This window comes from Myxine glutinosa, chromosome 10 (assembly GCF_964187855.1).
Source record: "Myxine glutinosa chromosome 10, kmMyxGlut1.1, whole genome shotgun sequence".
Taxonomy (NCBI): domain Eukaryota; kingdom Metazoa; phylum Chordata; class Myxini; order Myxiniformes; family Myxinidae; genus Myxine; species Myxine glutinosa.
The window spans coordinates 101,854,883-101,875,690 of NC_136270.1; the positions used below are offsets into that span (position 1 = coordinate 101,854,883).

Sequence of the window (20,808 nt, forward strand, 5' to 3'; positions counted from 1 at the left end):
CAACCGAGAATGAAGGTGTGGAGGTTGAAAGAGGTGACGGTAAGGGAGGCATTAAAAGAGAGGCTGAGTAGGGTAGAGGATGATTTGGTTGAGCTTGAAAGTGGTTGGATGTCAATGAAAGCTAGTCTGTTGGGAGCCGTTGGTGAGGTATGTGGATGGACAAAAGGACCACCGAGGCACTCGGAAACATGGTGGTGGGATGTTGAAGTTGGAAAGAGGATTGACGAGAAGAGGAAGAAGTTCAAAGAGTGGCAGAAGGCGAAGGGTACGGGAGCAGAAACAGCAGAGCATGAAAGTTATAAGGCAGCCAGGAAGGCTGCAAAGAAAGAGGTAGCAAAGGCGCAGGAGGCATGTAGGAAAATGTTCGGAGAACGCTTGGATTCAGAAGAGGGTCAGAAAGCAGTATTCAGGATTGCAAAGCAGATAGCGAAAGAGAGGTGTGATGTGATGGGGGTGAGTTGCTTGAAGGATGAAGTGGGACAAATCGTTGTCGACCCAGATGGAATTAAAGGAAGATGGAAAAGATATATGGAAATGCTGTTGAATACAGAGAATGAATGGGATGGCAACATAGAGAGTAACCCAGTTTTAGGACCGGCAGAGAAGATAACTGAGAAGGAAGTTGAGGAAGCGATAAAAGCAATGAAGAGTGGAAAAGCGGGAGGGCCGACGGGAGTTGTGGGAGATATGTTGAAGGCAGCAGGAAGTTGGGGTGTGAAGAGAATGACAGAGATCTGTAATCTGGTGGTGAAAGAAGGCCGCATTCCAGTGGCTTGGGAACTGAGTACCCTCGTCCCTCTATACAAGGGGAAAGGTGACCCTCTGGAGTGTGGCTCGTATTGAGCGATAAAGTTATTGGAGCATGGAATGAAGGTATTGGAAAGGGTGTTGGAGAGGAGGATAAGGAAGAAAGTGAAGATCGACGAAATGCAGTTCGGATTTATGCCAGGAAGAGGAACGACAGATGTGCTTTTCATTGTGAGGCAGTTGCAGGAGAAGTACATGGATAAGAGGAAGAAGTTGTTTTTGGGGTTTGTTGATCTGGAGAAAGCATTCGATAGGGTTCCACGCAAAGTATTGACATGGGCATTGAGGAAGTTAGGAGTGGAGGAATGGTTGATCAGAGTAGTGATGGCAATGTACAAAAGAGCGCGCAAAGCTGTAAGGACGAAGGACGGGAACAGTGGTGAGTTTGAGGTGAAGGTGGGAGTGCATCAGGGGTCGGTACTAAGTCCACTACTATTTGTAGCTGTGATGGAGGTGCTGGCTCAGAACGTAAAGGAGGGTTTACCGTGGGAGTTGTTGTATGCAGATGATCTGGTGTTGATTGCGGAAAGTATGGATGGACTGAAGGAAAAGATGAACAAGTGGAAGGAATGTATGGAGACAAAAGGTCTGAAGGTGAATATCGGAAAGACAAAGGTGATGGCAAGTGGTAAAGCATGTGGTGAGGTGGAAAGAACTGGGAAGTGGCCGTATGCTGTGTGCAGGAAGAGTGTCGGAGTGAACTCCATTCAATGTACAATGTGTGCTGAGTGGGTTCATCAAAAATGTAGTGGTCTGAGAGGGTCATTTACCAGTGTGGCAGCTACATTCAAATATAAGGTGTGCACAGAGGGAGCTGCAGATGGAGGAAATGTTGAGTTGGATCTTGGAGACGGCATGAAGCTGGAAGGTGTGAAAACATTTTGCTACCTTGGAGACATGCTGAATGGAGAAGGTGGATCAGACTCGGCAACGGTTGCTCGAGTGAGATGTGCATGGAAGAAGTTTCGGGAACTGAGTGGCGTGCTGATGAGGAGGAGAGTGTCGCTGAAGCTGAAGGGAAAGGTGTATGCTGCATGTGTGAGAAGTGTTTTGATTTATGGGAGCGAGACATGGGTAATGAACGTAGAGCAGCAACGAAGGCTGGAAAGGGTGGAAATGCGAATGGTTCGATGGATGTGCGGAGTATCGTTGAGAGAGAGGAAGACAAATGATGAATTGCGAAAGATGATGGGAATATTGCCTGTGATTGATGCTGTGAAGAGGAACAGGTTGAGATGGTTTGGTCATGTATTGAGGAAGGATGAAAGTGACTGGTTGAGAAGAGTGATGGAAGTTAATGTAGAAGGAAGTAGAGGACGGGGAAGACCGAGAAAGACTTGGCTAAAGATGGTGGAAGAAGAAATGCGGGCAAGGGGGTTAACAAGGAGAGATGCAGAAAATAGGGCAAAATGGAGAAGATTGTCATGGGGACCGCAAGGCTAACCCCCGCTCTAGCAGGGAAAATGGCCTTAAAATGCATGTTGTTGTTGTTGTTGTATAGGAGGATGTGGTTTTCTAACCAGATTTTGCACCCTCGATGTGTACTGATCTCATCTTAGGTTTTAATCAGATACAGCCACCTGGAACTGCCAGTGCACACCAGATATAGATTGGAGCCAATTAGTGGGAACTTAATTGTCCCGGCTATCCACTATACTAAACCAATGAAGGAAATGTCATGCACCGACAGATTGGAAGAACATAAGTTTGGGGTTTATTTACAAAAGGCGGGCGAAGAAAAGTACGTGGACATTCAAAGCAATCGGTTTATTGTATGTACAGCAGGTAAGGACAAAAGACATGCAATGGGGAGGATTTGTGTAGGTACGGCAATGTACAGAGTAAAATGACACAGTGCAGTCCTAACCCATCTAATTCTCCCCTTAGTTCAATCCTAATAGTAATAACTAACTCAACATTGGCGCCAATTCAGAATCACACCGGCAGAGTTTAAGAGAGGGAGAGAGATAGTGAGGTTGGTTCTTCCTCTACTTCATTACTCGAGGACTGTCGTGTCCTTCACTTCCCACTTATATGGATTGGGTAAATAGGAGAAATATTGCTCCAGCTCTTTTAATTAGGGACTGCATAATTGCTGATCTGCTGCTCCCAGCTCTCGTCCAACACCCTCGTTAGCTTGTCCACCTTTTGTTCAGAAATCCATTCTCTGCCAGGTTGTGAATCGTTGTTCATACACAGACTGCAGACCAGACTGACTCGCTGAACCCAGACCAGACTGACTAGTTGAACCCAGACCAGACTGACTCGTTGAACTCAGACCAGACTGACTCGTTGAACCCAGACCAGGCTGACTCATTGAACCCAGACCAGACTGACTTGTTGAACCCAGACCAAACTGACCCATTGAACCCAGACCAGACTGACTCGCTGAACCCAGACCAGACTGACTTGTTGAACCCAGACCAGACTGACTCATTGAATCCAGACCAGATTGACTTGTTGAACCCAGACCAAACTGACTCATTGAACCCAGACCAGACTGACTCATTGAACCCAGACCAGACTGACTCGCTGAACCCAGACCAGACTGACTCGCTGAACCCAGACCAGACTAAATCGCTGAACACAGACCAGACTGACTCATTGAACCCAGACCAGACTGACTCGTTGAACCTCGGTCAGTCTGACTCTTTGAAGCCATACCAGACTGACGAATCTCTGTCTGAGCACCACATTTTATCTCTCTGGAGAGGGGAGGGGCTAGCCTGGGGTCGGAGTTCATGCTCCCCCTCTTCCAGAGATTGTGGCCAGGGGCAAAGTTAATGTGCTGCCCCGTTTGGCCCTATTGCAGTGTACCTATTGACCCAGTTGAGCCTCTTGCTGTCATCCTCCTCGCCACAAGTTCGCTGCATGGATCCCGTCTTCAGTGATTTTGGGCTTGGCCATGGCTCAGAGCTCCGCACTTAACATGAGTGGACGTATTTTTGTGGCGCGAATATGCGTTATGAACCCAAATGGTATGGGAGGCAAGTGGAGGGTCATGGCCATCTGGAGGATGTTACGGGGTAGTTAGCGCATATTTGCACTTCCTGTTAACAGGGTTTGACGATGGTGGGCTCCAAGGTGTGTCAACGTCCGTACCTCCCTCACACCGTGTGGCTATTGACAATTTTAAAGGTAAAGGCTGTTGACAGTTTGTCAGCATTTGCAGTGGTTGTGTGATGAAGATCTGAATCTGTGGGTTGGTGGTTTAGCAATTGGGATTGAGTGTGGGTGGTTAAGTGTGGTGGTTAATAAAAGTGTGAGGTGGGTTGCGGTTTGTTCTTGTGGAGGAAGGTAGTTGTCGTATGGTGATGAGAGATGGCTGGCAGGTTAATAGCTGTTAGTGGTGGTTTATGTGGTTGCCTATAGTCGTGGTGACTGTTGGGAATTAGCATGGGATTTGAACCATGTTTTGGCACGAATATGCAAGCTGTTCTACTTCCATGGTCATTCCATGGGGAGAGTGCTTCATTTTAAAGAGGAATACGGAAAGAGGGTAGAAACCCCTCGCTAATACCACACAATTCATATTGACCTATGAAACCCACTGAACATAAGGGAGGATTATCTGAACGTTTAATAAGGAAATAACTAACTCGGGATCCTGTGTGCTGGGTGCTGTTGCTTTGGAGAGTGCTGCTTCGCAGGACCGCGACAATATGAAACCTTTACATAATGAACCAATAGGATATGAGGTTCAACATCATGATATCTGAAACAAAATACATGAAGTGATGAATATGAGAGAGTAAATCTGGATACGTGTGTGTGTGTGTGTGTACGTACAATGCACAGGCCTCTATCCAGGAATGGACTATGAAGTGAGTCTTCACTCAGAGACTGATGGAAAACGGAGTCAAACCATTATGGGTACACAGAGAAGCGGTGAGTGGATTTGAGTGGTGAGTAATGCGAGTGGTGTGCGGATGTGTAATTATCTTATTTACTTACAACATGGATGACATCCATTAAATCATCGCTGGAACATATCCGGTTATAAAGCGTGCTAAGGGTCAGCTACCCATCGGGAGAATTTTCACTTTCTACTCCATTACATAGGTAAGCCTGGTGTTGGCTTAACGGTTAAGGTGGCTGCCTTAAGATCCTAGGGTCTTAGGTTTGAGCCGCTGTCTTTCTGTTAAATCACACCAGGTGGGTTGACTCAGCCTGTCATCCTTCTGAGGTTGGCAGAATGAATAACAGCATACTGGAAACCTCTCGACCTTCGATTATAGTGCATATTGAGACCCATTCCACAAGGCCTGCGATCTGGGAGGCACCTATAAGCTGCCAACGTGGTCCAGGGGCCACACTCTTTGGTGTTTATGCGGCGAAACCCCTGGCCAATCCTGAAATTTGAGAAAGGCTTAAAAATGGTATAATATCCAGCTATTCACAGTACTGTAGTGATGAACAGACTTCTCAGTTGAACAGTGTATTCTTTCTTGCAATGTAAATCACAGGGAGGTACACAGTATCACATACTGCACAAGAAAAATATTACAGCACATTATCTAATAGAGCTCGCACTGAACGACAGCACCATCAAGGCCGGTCTAGGACAAACTGCCTTTTACAAACGTCCTCAAACTGTAACACTAAAAAAGTTTGATAAATGCCAATTTAACTTAAAAACCATTATACCGCAACACACAGCACTCCACTCATATCAACGAGTGGAGTCCGAGTGCTGTGTGTCATAGGTTTTCGTTGCTTTCTTTGCCTTTTCAATGAAACCTTCTGAGGGTCTCCACTGTAATGGATTCCCTATGTGAGTGTTCACAACCCTCAGAGATGACAGTGTGCCATCTAGGTTCAAGGAGCTCCTGTTGGGGATGCTATTCTTGTTGATAAGAGGGAAGATTCTTTCCTCTGCAGCATTGGAGTGAGGGATGGTCATAATAGCTTCTGTAACTTTGAACAGCAGGTCATATCCACAGCAGTTTGTGCCTGGTTTATTCATGTTACTTAGTATAAGGTCCTTACGAGATTGATGGCATCGCAAATCAAGGAATTCAGAGACACGAAGCAAGCGTCCAAACAGCGGTTTATTCCCGGAAGTGATGACGCAGGAAAAAGCACTCGGGGCACCCGCAAGAGGACGTCAATGTAGCGTGGTTCATCAGCTTTGACACCAGCACTTTCTTTGACTGTTACAAGAATTTCCTCTGTCCCCAACATGTGATCATTCAGAAAATGTTCATTTAGTTGGTCCAAGTTCATTTCAGGGAAGGGTTCTGGATACTTCTGGATTAGGTTTTCCACTGAAATGAAGCTCTTGTCAAGTCTGTGTTCAAAGTCCCGCTTCGGCTTTCATTCCATGATTCAGAAGCTCTTGTTCCAAAGGGCATCATTTAAGGAGGTGCTCTGTAGCTCGAACAAGAATGTACCTGGTTGCCCTGAAGAAAGCTACAAGCTGACAGTCAGAGATGTCTCCATTCTGATGAAGTTGACAGACCGTTTGTCGTGTTGTGAATCTAACAAGGAGTTTGTTATCCTCCACTTGGCTGCTTGGATCGTTGAAATCAACAGAAGACAAACCTCGTGCACAGGTATTCCAAAGTAAGAGAAGGTTTGATAAACTTTCCAAGAACATTCTTCAGTGAGTTTCTTAACTGTGGTTGCAGCACATGAATCACAGGTTCTTCGCTCTGCAAGAACCGGTTTGCATGTGTGAAGGTTGGCAGCACAGACTGAAAAAACGTTCTGTATGCTTCAGTCAATGGGTTATTAAAGACTCCCTGAGGCCTTCTGAATCGTGCCTGCGATGCCCTCTCTGACTTGAAGTATGATGTCAAACTTGGAAACGGCTTAAGGCTTCGCTCCACTGCAGTCCGTAAAGAAAGCCATCGGGTTGAAAGATGCTTGATATTTGCTCTGTGGACTTGGTCACAGAACAATCAGAACAATCGCTTTGTGGATTTGTCAAACCAGTTGTATTCTATCCAGGACATCGTAGATTACTTTGGGAAGTTGCACTACGATGGATGAGCACATGTCAGGAAAGTGGGTGAAAACACTTCTTTTTTTTCCTTTTTTTTTTCTCGGTAACAAACAACTGTTTTCATTGCCATCATAGAGTCTGACAGTTACAGGTCTGATGGTCTTTATATCTATCATTTGAATCATCGATGGAAAATGAAAATGAGTCAAAAAAAATGGTTTCAAGAAGGTCTTCTATCAACGCAGGTGCAACAGGTTCATTCAGTATGCAAGTGGCTTTTGCTGATGCAAAATAATACTTGGCTGCAACTTTCGAATCCGAAAAAACCCACTTCTGATTGTTGGTGACTTGACATCATGAAAGTCAAAGGGAACATTACAACTGGCAGTTAAGATCCAGCCATTTCCACCTCTGCTTCAGAAACTGGTAGGGGAATAAAACACTAACCTGTGCGGGTCCCCATGAATTGACGTGATGAACGGGAATTATCTTTTCCACGCTTGTTAAACTTTTTTTGTTTGCGGCTGCTCCTGAAAACTTCCAGGATTTCGCAGGAGAGGCATGGACCCACTTGTTACTGGTCAGTGTCATGTTCTTCCAAGCTGGGGTCACACATGGAGGTAGCTTGGGTTCATGACATTATAAGATCATGAGCCAAGTACTGGGTTGTGTGTCACATATCCAGATCATGTGAATTGACTGGACACTGTCGTCTGAGCAACAGCGTGCTCCAAACAATGTGTCACCTTCTGTTGGCATTGCAGATGGCATTTTTGTCAGGTAACTCGGTGTGGACCCGCCAATTTTTAGCAAGATTCCAATGTGGTCAGAACAATAATCCGAAGCACTTTGATGTTCCCCTAACGGCGTTGGCCCTTTTTGGACGTGGAGAACTAGGTGCTCTCCACTCTGATGAAGAAGACTTCAGTTCTGGCTTGTAGTTGTGTAACCAGGTAATTATGCATTCCAAGAAAAAATGCCGAGGATTATATTGACAGAGAAAACCAGTTAAGATGCTTCTCCTCAAGTACATGGGCATTCGTGTTGTCATCGCCTTTCTTTTCCCCAGATCCTCAGTAACAGTGATCCACTCTTAATTTGGGTATTCCCAACTTTGTCGCAAGTCCTTGAATTGTGACGGCTCCATCTGTAATTATAATCTGTATAATAAAGCAGGACTGTCTGTCTGTCCATCCGTCCCCAAATTACTTCCTCAATATTAGGGCTAGCGCCACCAAACTTTCTGTGGAACCTTTTGGGGTCTCAGCGGGTGCCCTAAGGTGGGTGGGAGTTTTCATAAAATTTCTCAAAACATTGTTTTTTGAGATTTTGGGCTCCCACCTATAGGTAGCACGGATACTTCACTCGTTAATTTATCACAGTGATATAGTCCTCACATTGTCCAATGGACCGTCTGCCAGAATGTGGTCTGCTTTGTGGACTCATTTTTACTCCAGAAAGGATAACACTTTTGTGGAAGGAAAAATGAACAGTTTTTGCTTAACATTGCTGAACAGTTTTTTGAGTGCAGACAAGTTTTCAAAATAATTTCAAAAATATATTCGTGGATTTTATTTCTGCACCACAGTTAATTTAATAAGAGTTCAGATGTTTTCTTTGCTGAAGCTTCCTGCCACGACCACTTCCTTGGTACGAGATGCCATTATTTTAATTCGTGAAACAAAACAAATAGTGTGATAAACCTGGTATTTACCAGAAATATCAAGAAATACTGGGAGTTTACCATTAACTTTTGTATCATCCAGACCTTTTATTTACAAAGCTAACAGCGAATTTCGACACATGCTTTTTGGACGACCCTTGCAGATTTGTACATGTACTATTTAGTGCAACTTGTAAACTGGCACAGGTTTAAAAAAAATGTCAACATTAAAAGCAAGGATGATGTCAAAAACACAGTTATTATGATGTCATTGTTGTTTTTTGTTTGTTTGCTTGTTTTTCTTTCTCTGCAGCGCTTGATCCCCCATCAAAGTTGAGCTTTGCCAACATATCGACAACTTCAGCAACTGTCACATGGCAACCTCCACGAGCCGCCATTACTGGTTACCATGTGCGTTACGGGATGGTTGGGAAGCCCAGTAGGACTGGAGGCTCGATATACAATGCAGAAGCATTGGAGAAAGCTATTCCGCAACACGAGCTGGTACCAGGGGATCGCTCGTCAATAAATCTACACGATCTGGAACCCGACTCCACATACGAGGTGCGCGTGTTTGCTGTGGACGGTGGAGAAGACAGCCTGCCAGCAGTTAATGTGCTACACACACACCCTGCAGAACCGCAACCAGGTGTGCACCCTGCAACTACTTCAACAACCAATCTTCATCCTCTAAATAATAACTTGGTGCCACCATTTTAAGTGAAATGTCACCACATCAATAGTTAAAGCCCATCATGATTTATTTGTAATTTTGGTATTTCACTTCAGTAAATAAGAGAGATGGATTCTTGGGATGGAAGATTCCAATTTACTTTTAACGATACACATCGTTAAAGTAAATAATGGTGGATATTTTATTTCACAATGTCACAAGATTCCCAGAAAAACATGGGTTTATGGTCCCTGGTTTGAGAGAAATTGGTCGGAAATAACAGCAAGAACCTGCATAACCTACGCAGTAAAAGCTCTGCCTAAGAGAATGCCACATAGTTATTTGGGCGATGTATAAAAACAGATTGCTGCCTCGCCTCAATCACTGAGGCCTGTTTTCACAAGGCCCACGATGCATATCAGCTCAAAATCCTTTTAACTGTCACTTTGGTCATTTTACAATGAAGAGAAAACCTATAGGGAGGGTATGGCAATAGTGAATATGAAAGCTCCGAAAATGGCTTTGGCTTCACATATTACCAAAAATGGCGGCTGTATGAGTTTCTTTCTTCAGGTTAAAATTGTGGGTGGAGTCAGGCAAGCTGTCCAACCAATGGATCGAAAGGAATGTTACACACAGGCGGACAGACAGACAAACAAGCATATTATTATATAGATAGATTATTTGCTCATTACCTAATTAAAATGGCCTAATTGTTTTTTGGGTTTTTTGTGTACATAGTCGAGGCTCATGGAAGAGCTAGTACTACTGCACTCAACGGATGAGGATGCAACAGGACAAAAGGAACAGCAGAGACAGGGAGGAAACATCAACAACAGAGCCTAAGGTGAAGACAGAGGGGGGCGGACAAACAATGGGTGTGGGGAGGAAAGTGGGGCAAGAGAGAGGTACATGGGGTGGACAAGATGGATACAGAAGGAAACTCGCAAGAGGGAAAATTGAAGTGCTCTTAATTAAAATGGCCTAAACGTATAATGTCATGTTGCGTTGCCTTCAAGTCGGAAGGGCCGTTTCTCATATAGATGTGACATTTTGTTTCACTGTTCATGTACATGCCCTTTATTGACATGAAATACAAAGGCAGTATATGTTTTGTTTTCCTACACAGTGCAGACCGTACCACAGGATGTACACATCACTGAGATCACAAATCAATCCGTTAGCGTCGAATGGCAGTCTCCACCTGGTCCACAGCCTGATGGCTACTACCTGCAATGCCAGGAGTCAACCGGGGAGGAGAGCCCCAGACAGATACATCTCCCCCCTGAACCAACATTCTATCGCCTCGATGGACTGAAACCTGGACACGAGTACAAGCTGTATCTGGCAGGATATTGGGGCAATGTCATTGGACCAGAAATTGTGATCTTCGTTGCAACACGTACGTTTATTGCTTGTCACAGCCACATAATGTCAAAAGTGGAATTTTTATTTTGAAAATTTTTATACATTGTCACAGTTAGTGGGGAAGCATTGTGTTATGTTCACCAATCACCGCCAGGAAGCATCATTGTTGTTACATCATCATTGTTGTGTGCCCAAAATACAATCGGGCCTCACCGGTCACAGTTAGTGGGGCATCATTAGCCAGTATATAGGCCGAAAGGCTTCAAAGTCAATAAGTGGAGGAAACAGCGATATGTTGCACTGACGAGCTCAAACAAGGATGAAACCAGGTCGGTAGCTTTGCTTTTTCATCTGCTTGGTGACAGCTTTTGACTTTGCTTTCTTTAACTGCTACATGCCTTTCTGGGTTTGCGATCATGACGTCATCATGATGACATCATCACAGCATTGGTCTAAGTTCAGAGCATTAATTATTTTTGTTGTTATACATATGTGTCAAAGGGAGGTGCAAAGCACCCCTCCCTTTATATAAGGGATCGTTTCTCTGTATGCATCTTTAACATGGGGACTGAAAATGCATTTCTCTGCTTCTACTGGACGAAATCAGCTGCAAATTTCAGAAGTAAATGCTTTGTACGTTGAGGTAATATGTTCTAAATTTCAGCAACGTCCATTTATGCATTCTTGAGTTATATTTAGAAAACCCTCAAAATCACGTTGGTGTCTGTCCGTCCATCCGTCTGTCCGTCCGTCCGTCCGTCTGCCCAAAACGTGTTGGCGCTCATATCTCAAGGACTATACATTGAAACTAGCTGAAACTTGGAATATACATCGGCCAAAAGCCATAGTTAATGGCTTTCGAAACAAATGCCACCTATGTTCTATAGTTTTTGCTTTAAAATTAAATATATATATATATATACATAAATAAATATATATATATTTAAAAATGGGGCATAGAAAAGGCCCCTTTATATGGTATGTGCCATGTGGCAAACTATAGAGAAGAAGGGACATTATTGGGGAAAATGCCAGGGGCATAGTGGTGGGTGATTCGTGTGCAGCCACCCGGCTGCTGTTTGCATCATTTTCAGTGGACGCATCTGCCGCTGATGCAATGACATGCCTCTCTATAACCAGTTATCTGGTACTCATTTTGCCGACCTCGGAAGGATGACAGGCTGAGTCAACCCCACCTGGTGTTCATTCAATGGGATTCAAACTCAGGATCCAAAGCCCGCCCCCCTAACCATTAGGCCAACACCAGATATAGGGGTGTAGTAAAGGTCCCTTTATATGGTATGTGCCATGTGGCAAACTCTAGAAAAGAAGGGACATTCAAATATTATTGTGTGCATGCTGATCTACCCTTATGTTCTTAGGAGGAACCAAGTAATGCTCTCGAAAAGTTAATATAAAGGGGCGCTAATTTGATTCATACAGTTCAAATTTTTTTACTTACTGACGGGTTTTAACCTACATATGTAAGGCACCATGCAATTCATGTATCCATCATGCCATTCCCTCAGGAACAAATCTCATGGGGCGACCAGCCATTCTCCAACATGACTGTGACCCCAAGAAGATGGCCGATGTGGTGAAAAATCTATCTTCATTGCAAAAAAGGCTAATGGAACACTCACAACGATTGCTTAGTCTGCACAAAATCTTGATAGGAACATCATTCAGGGTATTTGGGGCTACATATGGATACTGGGTACATCAAACGGCAATCCAACACTTTGGATGAATTGTGGAAACCGCTATACAGTTGGATATTTGGCACAACACTTCATTCACACATTGATTAACTGTGTGGGAGCATGAAAACAAGATGTGATGCTCTATGTAAAGCAAATTGGTCAAGTTGCAAACACTGTACTCCATATTCATTGTTTTTGGATATTTTCTGTAATAATGCATTACAAATGGTTTTGTGTATATCCCATGTGTTCATTTCTAATACCATACCTGTATAAGATTGCACAGTTTAAGACTACTGATAGAAAACAAAAAGTCTGCGTCACATAAAACCTGCATTGAAAACCTGCTCGACTCATCTAGCGCTTCATTTAATTGGGGCCACACCTCATGTATTATTAACAGGAGGCTCTGCCTGGATGTACAAATTGGAGACTGACCTTCCATGCACTTACATCAGTGATATGAACCAGCCTCCTCCCCCACTGAAAAAGCACAAACAGCCAGTCGTGTTTGTGCTTTATTGGGTTCGAGCCAGGTGGTCGGTGATAACTTTATGAATGAACTTCAGTAATTGGACTTTCTTAAACATCTGATCTGGGTTTTTTTATTGGGCTGAGATGGGCATGCTGTATTTGGTGTTATTCTGATAGAAAAAATGGCAAAAAGGGTAAAATTTGACTCTTTGTCATGAATTTGTAAAGGCATATAAGAAAATGTCACAATAAAGATTTTTCAGATGTTCTCATTGCTCAGCTAAAGATCAATATCAACAATAAAGATCAACCAGAAAGTATCTGAAAATGCAAAGCCCGTCTGCGTCCTTTTGTATAAAAACTTTTGTAAATGTCTTTTGTAAAATGTAAATGTAAATGTAAATGTTTTTTTGTAAAGTTTTGTCTGTCTTTTGTTACTTTTGTAAATGTCTTCTTCTTCTGTTTGCTCAAAATAACGAAAACAGTATTTTAAAAAATTGATGCTATTTATGCAGCCTTGACCTTTGAGCTTTCGATCTAAAATAAGTAAATAATCAGCTTCTATCTTTTGATTGGTGAACCAATTCTGTGACCCAATATGCAAATTCTTAAAATATCAGGTCAATTAGACGAAAATTGATGATTTTATGAAACCTTGACCTTTGACCTTTTGATGTAAAAACAAACAAACAATCGACTCCTACCTTTTGATTGGTGAACCAATTCAGTGACCCGATATGCAAATTCTTAAAATTTCAGCTCAATCGGATGAAAATTTTCCATTTTATGTGACACTGACCTTTGACCTTTTGGCCAAATTATTAATTTGCCTTCTCTATATTCTCATAATAAAGCTTCGTTGATGAAAGTTTGACAAAACCCAAATGGTAAATTTAAATTTCAGGTCAATTGGATGAAAATTTTCGATTTTATGTGACACTGACCTTTGACCTTTTGACCAAATTATTAATTTGCCTTCTCTATATTCTCATAATAAAGCTTCGTTGATGAAAGTTTGACAAAACCCAAATGGTAAATTTAAATTTCAGGTCAATTGGATGAAAATTTTCGATTTTATGTGACACTGACCTTTGACCTTTTGACCAAATTATTAATTTGCCTTCTCTATATTCTCATAATAAAGCTTCGTTGATGAAAGTTTGACAAAACCCAAATGGTAAATTTAAATTTCAGGTCAATTGGATGAAAATTTTCGATTTTATGTGACACTGACCTTTGACCTTTTGACAAAATTATTAATTTGCCTTCTCTATATTCTCATAATAAAGCTTCGTTGATGAAAGTTTGACAAAACCCAAATGGTAAATTTAAATTTCAGGTCAATTGGATGAAAATTTTCGATTTTATGTGACACTGACCTTTGACCTTTTGACAAAATTATTAATTTGCCTTCTCTATATTCTCATAATAAAGCTTCGTTGATGAAAGTTTGACAAAACCCAAATGGTAAATTTAAATTTCAGGTCAATTGGATGAAAATTGATGATTTTAGGTGATGCTGACCTTTGACCTTTTGACAAAATTATTAATTTGTCTTCTCCGTATTATCATAATAAAGCTTTGGTGAAAATTTGATGACAAAAGTCAAATGGTAAACAGGTTACAGCCCGGACAGACACACACACACACACACAGACAGAAGTGATTGCAAAGTGATGCTTTGCAGGGGATGGGTAATAATTTGAGTTTCCTTCGAAAGAACTTAGATGCAGGAGGAAATCATTAGGCCCATCAAAGCCTGTGCTATTATTTCCAACCTAGAGTTGTTTGTCCGTGTTCTATCAGTTATAATGCACTGCATCAGTTGTTTTGTTTCACCCTCTCCCCCCAAAATAACGATGTAACCTGCGGGTTTACGAGCATCATCATAAGTTTCCTGAGCTCCTTAATTCTCTCTCTAACGGTTGTGCTTTTATATTTTTGTTCCAGCTGAATTGTTTCCCAAGTTCTACATAAAAACCACTGCAACAATGATCATCATTGAATGGCAACCGCAGCTGGGCCTGTTTATCGAGGTTTGAGCTGAATGATTGGTGTCCTCTGTGGCCGTGACATAACCTGAGAATGATCAGCATCTTTCAGGGACCATATTTATAGAGTAACAACACAAAAAAGAACTTTCCATTATCAATCCCAGTTCACACCATGCATCTGAATCCTTGGATCACATACTGCGGTGTAATTTTTTGTCATTGCCAACATGAGGTTTTATTTATTTATTTTATCCCTGCCTTGAAATATCTTCACTAATATTTGCATGAACCAAGCCAGACTGAATTTTGGCTGCTTTGCTGCTTTTCCTTTGCTTTGTGGCCTTTTTCCATAACCATGAACTGTACCTTAATGGCACTGCAGGCCTTTTCCTCTCTGGGGCCGAGTAAAACATGCTCACTCGACTTCATGCGTTGTTTCCATAATAATAGATATATGCTTCTAGAAATAAAATGTGTATTTTGTGTGTAAAAAAATAACAAACAAAGCAAAAAAAAAAAGTGTAATATGCTTTTATAAAATCACTTTTGTAAATACTAGTGGGGTATGCTTACATATTGTGTAAGCAATAACAAACTGTCCTTCGTACGCAGGTACATAATAAATAGAAGCTTTATGATTATAGCCAAGTATCGCCGAACTGCTGCCAGATATCAATTTAGATTTATTTATTTACTTTATGTACCCGTAAACGGTTTTTACATAAATTTTCATTGAGATTTTTATTTCACAGTTTACAGTTATAAAAATTAAAATTTTCAAATGGCAGATATTGATTGAGATTTTTAAAAAAGACTTGTTTACAGTTCTTTACGGAAATTTTCATTTACAGACGCTTTCTTTTTTTCATTTACGCACATTATTGTCATGTTTATTTCACAGTTTACAGTTATATAAATTACAATTTTCAAATTCTAGATATAGATTTAGGTTGTTGTCCCCCGTCGCACCGCAGAGCGAAAGGGGGACTATGGTTTTCCCCTCCGTCTGTGCGTGCGTCCGTCCGTGCGTCCGTCTGTGCGTGCGTCCGTGCGTGCGGGCATGCGTGCGTGCGTGCGTGCGTAAGCGAAGGACCGAATTCTAATTTGGTGTGTGGGTGCAACCCACGTCAAAATCCAAGATGGCCACCACCATGTATGCCTGACGCCATGTATGTCTGAACCTTGTGAGTGGAATATCTTGAAAAACAAGCATTCTGAGTATTGCGCTGCAATACATCTCCCCTACCAAAGTTCAAAGTGCCATAACTTTGTCAAAAATGATCGAATATGCAAATTTATGCACGGTTGATGCTGGTTTTCAAACTTGATCTGAGGTATGCTGAGACGTGTCACGCCTCGCCTCGTTGATAAGCCCGCAAGGTCGCTCCGTGGAGCGGCCTGCACGTATTGCACTGTGTGAATTATATAAATTATTACCAACTCACGGTCTGAGGTACTAGCGATTCAAGAGATATCCATTTTTTTATGGCACATTGGAGAAGCCAATGCGAGGTTTCTTCTTCCTCAGCTTGTCACAACTCTGTCAAATGCGATCGAGTTAAAAAAGTCAGAATTTGACCAAATCTGTTTTATTCGTTTGTTAATATACCTCAGCTATTGACAAATCTTAAATTAGAATTTTATTTGAGGTTAAAATGACCGCGACAGGTCGTGTCCAACGATGCTTTCAGTCTGTACATGTGATAAATAATTAAATCCGCACACTTGACGCCTCTTCTTCTTCACGCAATAACAACTTCTAGCTTCCAGACCGTACATCCAATCATCTTGAAATTTTGCACACTTGTTACTCTTCATGACGTCTACTATGGTATGAAGTTTCATGTCGATCAATAAAGCGATTCAAGAGATATCCATTTTAAAAATAATTTGGTTTAATTAACGATATCTGCCAAACCACGTGAGCTATCGCAAATTCCAAAAGGACATTTTAGTAGACTGACATGCGGAACAGATCTGTGAAGTTTCCCCTCGATTGGATCAAAAATGAGGGAGGGGCTCGGTTTTAAAGGTTCATGCTTAAAAACGTCATAACTCTGAAACCATGTGACGCATGACGTCATGCTCGCTGACTTTTTTGTTCGTCATGGGTATGCGATTCTGCCTGCAAAGTTTGGCCTCGATCTGTTCAGCTGTTGCAGAGAAAAAGGGGTTTTCGTGTTTTCACGAAAAACAATATGGCGCCCGAACCACGTGACATGTGACGTCATAATTACCATTAAAATATTCTACAGACCGAGTCCCTCCTGTGTTGAAAATTTGATCTCAATCGGTCCTATTATTGCAGAGAAAATCTTTTTTAAAGGAAATTAAAACTTAAAATGGCACTGAGTTAAGGATCATCAGAACTATCAGAATTCCCAAAGTTCAAAGTGCCATAACTTTGTCAAAAATGATCGAAACGTCGTGAAGTTCGAACTTGATCTGTAACTTGTCATGAGGAAACGATGTGCCAAGTTTGAAATCATTAGCATTAAGGGTTTAGAAAAAAAGTCCGGAAAACTGTTCTTTGCGTGACGGACTGACGGACTGACGGACTGACGGACGGAGGGGCGGAGTGCAAACCTATAGTCCCCTACGGTGTACACCGGTAGGGGACTAATAAGCGAAGTACCAACTTCTAATCTGGTGTGTGGGTGTATCTCGGCATAAGGGAGAACGCTATTGAAAATTGGGTCGCACGTCAAAATCCAAGATGGCCGCCTTGCGTCTTCCACTTTGTCAACTCATCACTTCACCGACGGGGGACCGATGCGTAACACTTGTTGTTTTTACGGACGCCTTTACGTAAATTTTCATGTACGGACATTTTTAGTTTGTTTTTTTTACTTATGCACATTATTGTCGTTTATTTTACAGCTTATAGTTATGGAAATTGCAATTTTCAATTTGCTAGATATAGATTTAGGTTGTTTTTTTATGGACGCCTTTACGTTGCTTTGCATAAATTTTCATTTATGGACACTTTTTGTTGTTTTTTTTTACCTCCGCACATTAGTGTCATGTTTATTTTACAGTTTATAGTTATAGAAATTGCAATTTTCAAATGCTAGATATTGATTGAGGTTTTTTTTAAACATATGCATTTACGGCTTTTTACGTAAATTTTCATTTACGGATGCTTTCCGACGGTTTTGTGATTTTTTCCCGGTGTACCAGCTTCGATGTACGTTGGCCGGCCAAATTTCAGCTTTCTACATAAGCTATCGAACATTCATATCAGTCAGAAAGAGCTTTATATATTGGATAAGATTCAGCAAAAAAGCCAAGTCTGTCAATATATACACCTCATGAACTTGATACCAAGTACCACCAAGTACCACAATGACGACACCATACCTCGTGCATTAGAGAATGTGATTTTGAGGTTTTGTGTTTGTTTGCTTAATGTGTTTGGAGAGGGGTTGGAAAAAAAACCTTTTTAACCACATCGATCAAATGTTTGTGGAGGAGCTTGTCCATAAAGTATGCATTTTAACCACATCGATCATATGTTTGTGGGGGAGCTTGTCCATAAAGTATGCATTTTAACCACATCGATCATATGTTTGTGGAGGAGCTTGTCCATAAAGTATGCATTTTAACCACATCGATCATATGTTTGTGGGGGAGCTTGTCCATAAAGTATGCATTTTAACCACATCGATCAAATGTTTGTGGAGGAGCTTGTCCATAAAGTATGCATTTTAACCACATCGATCATATGTTTGTGGGGGAGCCTGTCCATAAAGTATGCATTTTAACCACATCGATCATATGTTTGTGGAGGAGCTTGTCCATAAAGTATGCATTTTAACCACATCGATCATATGTTTGTGGGGGAGCTTGTCCATAAAGTATGCATTTTAACCACATCGATCAAATGTTTGTGGAGGAGCTTGTCCATAAAGTATGCATTTTAACCACATCGATCAAATGTTTGTGGAGGAGCTTGTCCATAAAGTATGCATTTTAACCACATCGATCAAATGTTTGTGGAGGAGCTTGTCCATAAAGTATGCATTTTAACCACATCGATCATATGTTTGTGGAGGAGCTTGTCCATAAAGTATGCATTTTAACCACATCGATCATATGTTTGTGGAGGAGCTTGTCCATAAAGTATGCATTTTAACCACATCGATCATATGTTTGTGGAGGAGCTTGTCCATAAAGTATGCATTTTAACCACATCGATCATATGTTTGTGGGGGAGCTTGTCCATAAAGTATGCATTTTAACCACATCGATCAAATGTTTGTGGAGGAGCTTGTCCATAAAGTATGCATTTTAACCACATCGATCATATGTTTGTGGAGGAGCTTGTCCATAAAGTATGCATTTTAACAACATCGATCATATGTTTGTGGAGGAGCTTGTCCATAAAGTATGCATTTTAACCACATCGATCATATGTTTGTGGGGGAGCTTGTCCATAAAGTATGCATTTTAACCACATCGATCAAATGTTTGTGGAGGAGCTTGTCCATAAAGTATGCATTTTAACCACATCGATCAAATGTTTGTGGAGGAGCTTGTCCATAAAGTATGCATTTTAACCACATCGATCAAATGTTTGTGGAGGAGCTTGTCCATAAAGTATGCATTTTAACCACATCGATCATATGTTTGTGGAGGACCTTGTCCATAAAGTATGCATTTTAACCACATCGATCATATGTTTGTGGAGGAGCTTGTCCATAAAGTATGCATTTTAACCACATCGATCATATGTTTGTGGGGGAGCTTGTCCATAAAGTATGCATTTTAACCACATCGATCATATGTTTGTGGGGGAGCTTGTCCATAAAGTATGCATTTTAACCACATCGATCAAATGTTTGTGGGGGAGCTTGTACATAAAGTATGCATTTTAACCACATCGATCATATGTTTGTGGGGGAGCTTGTCCATAAAGTATGCATTTTAACCACATCGATCATATGTTTGTGGGGGAGCTTGTCGATAAAGTATGCATTTTAACCACATCGATCATATGTTTGTGGGGGAGCTTGTCCATAAAGTATGCATTTTAACCACATCGATCATATGTTTGTGGGGGAGCTTGTCCATAAAGTATGCATTTTAACCACATCGATCATATGTTTGTGGGGGAGCTTGTCCATAAAGTATGCATTTTAACCACATCGATCATATGTTTGTGGGGGATCTTGTCCATAAAGTATGCATTTTAACCACATCGATCATATGTTTGTGGGGGAGCTTGTCCATAAAGTATCTCCAGAACAAATACACTCACTCACAATCATAATCACTGCATCTTTACATAAATTACAAGGACATGAGTAGAAAATATACACAAATACATGTGTTATGTGAGATTTGAACTTGGGTGTCCAGCATCATGGGCTGGCAGGATAGCCTCGAGATATGCACACTCACCTCTGGAAACTATTTCGCCTGTATTTGAATCCGACTCGGTTGTAAACTGTCAACCTGGTGTCTCGCAGGGCAAATCATCAATGTTTGTGCCCTCGGATGGATGTTAAACTGGACCATCTCGTGTGCTGGCATCAGTTGGTTCCAGATCCCACGGTTTTATTTTTGCTATGAGTAGGCGAGTTATCGCCGGCGTCCTGAACAAATTACAAATGCCTGCTCTAACCTACAGGGGGCACTGCATCAGTGGCACAGCCGTGCTTCCAGCAACGATGCAACAAGCAGCCACAGACTGCATATGAAATAATACCACTATCACTTGGTTGAGGTGTAAATGGGAAACCAGCTTATGTTTCTTAACAAAGTGGGACGAAGGGAACTCATGAAATGCAGGAAAGGCACGTGTTGAAAACAAAATAGCGCAGCATCAAACTTCGAATACCTGTTTTGTGTGTGGCAGGTGCATGTGCAGAACACCACAGAGACAGGATCTGATGTGATGCAGGCAAGAGGAGACTCTGGCCATCTTGTGTTAAGGAGTCTGGTTCCTGGTGTGACGTATACTGTCACCATAACCATCGTCCTGCACGGGCAGCCATATAGTCCTCCCATAATCAGAGGCATCACAACATGTATGTCAACTTTACGTTTGTTCACATAGTACCCTAGTACACCGATTTGGTTCCCTGGTGAGATTGTACAATTATGGTTACCATATGTCAAGTTTCCTTTTACAAAAGTTCCATGTGAAATGTGAAAACAGATGTTTAAGTGGGGAA

General features: G+C 41.7%; 1 protein-coding gene across 2 annotated transcripts in view; it reads left to right on the plus strand.

Annotated features, from left to right (window-relative positions):
• Nucleotides 1-20,808, plus strand: part of LOC137433894 (fibronectin) — a 270,389-nt gene that overhangs the window by 159,092 nt on the left and 90,489 nt on the right. For both annotated transcript variants that reach the window (XM_078785942.1, XM_078785943.1), the window contains 5 exons: nucleotides 4,606-4,695; nucleotides 8,731-9,066; nucleotides 10,220-10,492; nucleotides 14,586-14,671; nucleotides 20,490-20,661. In XM_078785942.1, coding sequence (XP_078642068.1) covers nucleotides 4,606-4,695; nucleotides 8,731-9,066; nucleotides 10,220-10,492; nucleotides 14,586-14,671; nucleotides 20,490-20,661 — 957 coding nt within the window. The remainder of the gene's footprint in view (nucleotides 1-4,605; nucleotides 4,696-8,730; nucleotides 9,067-10,219; nucleotides 10,493-14,585; nucleotides 14,672-20,489; nucleotides 20,662-20,808) is intronic.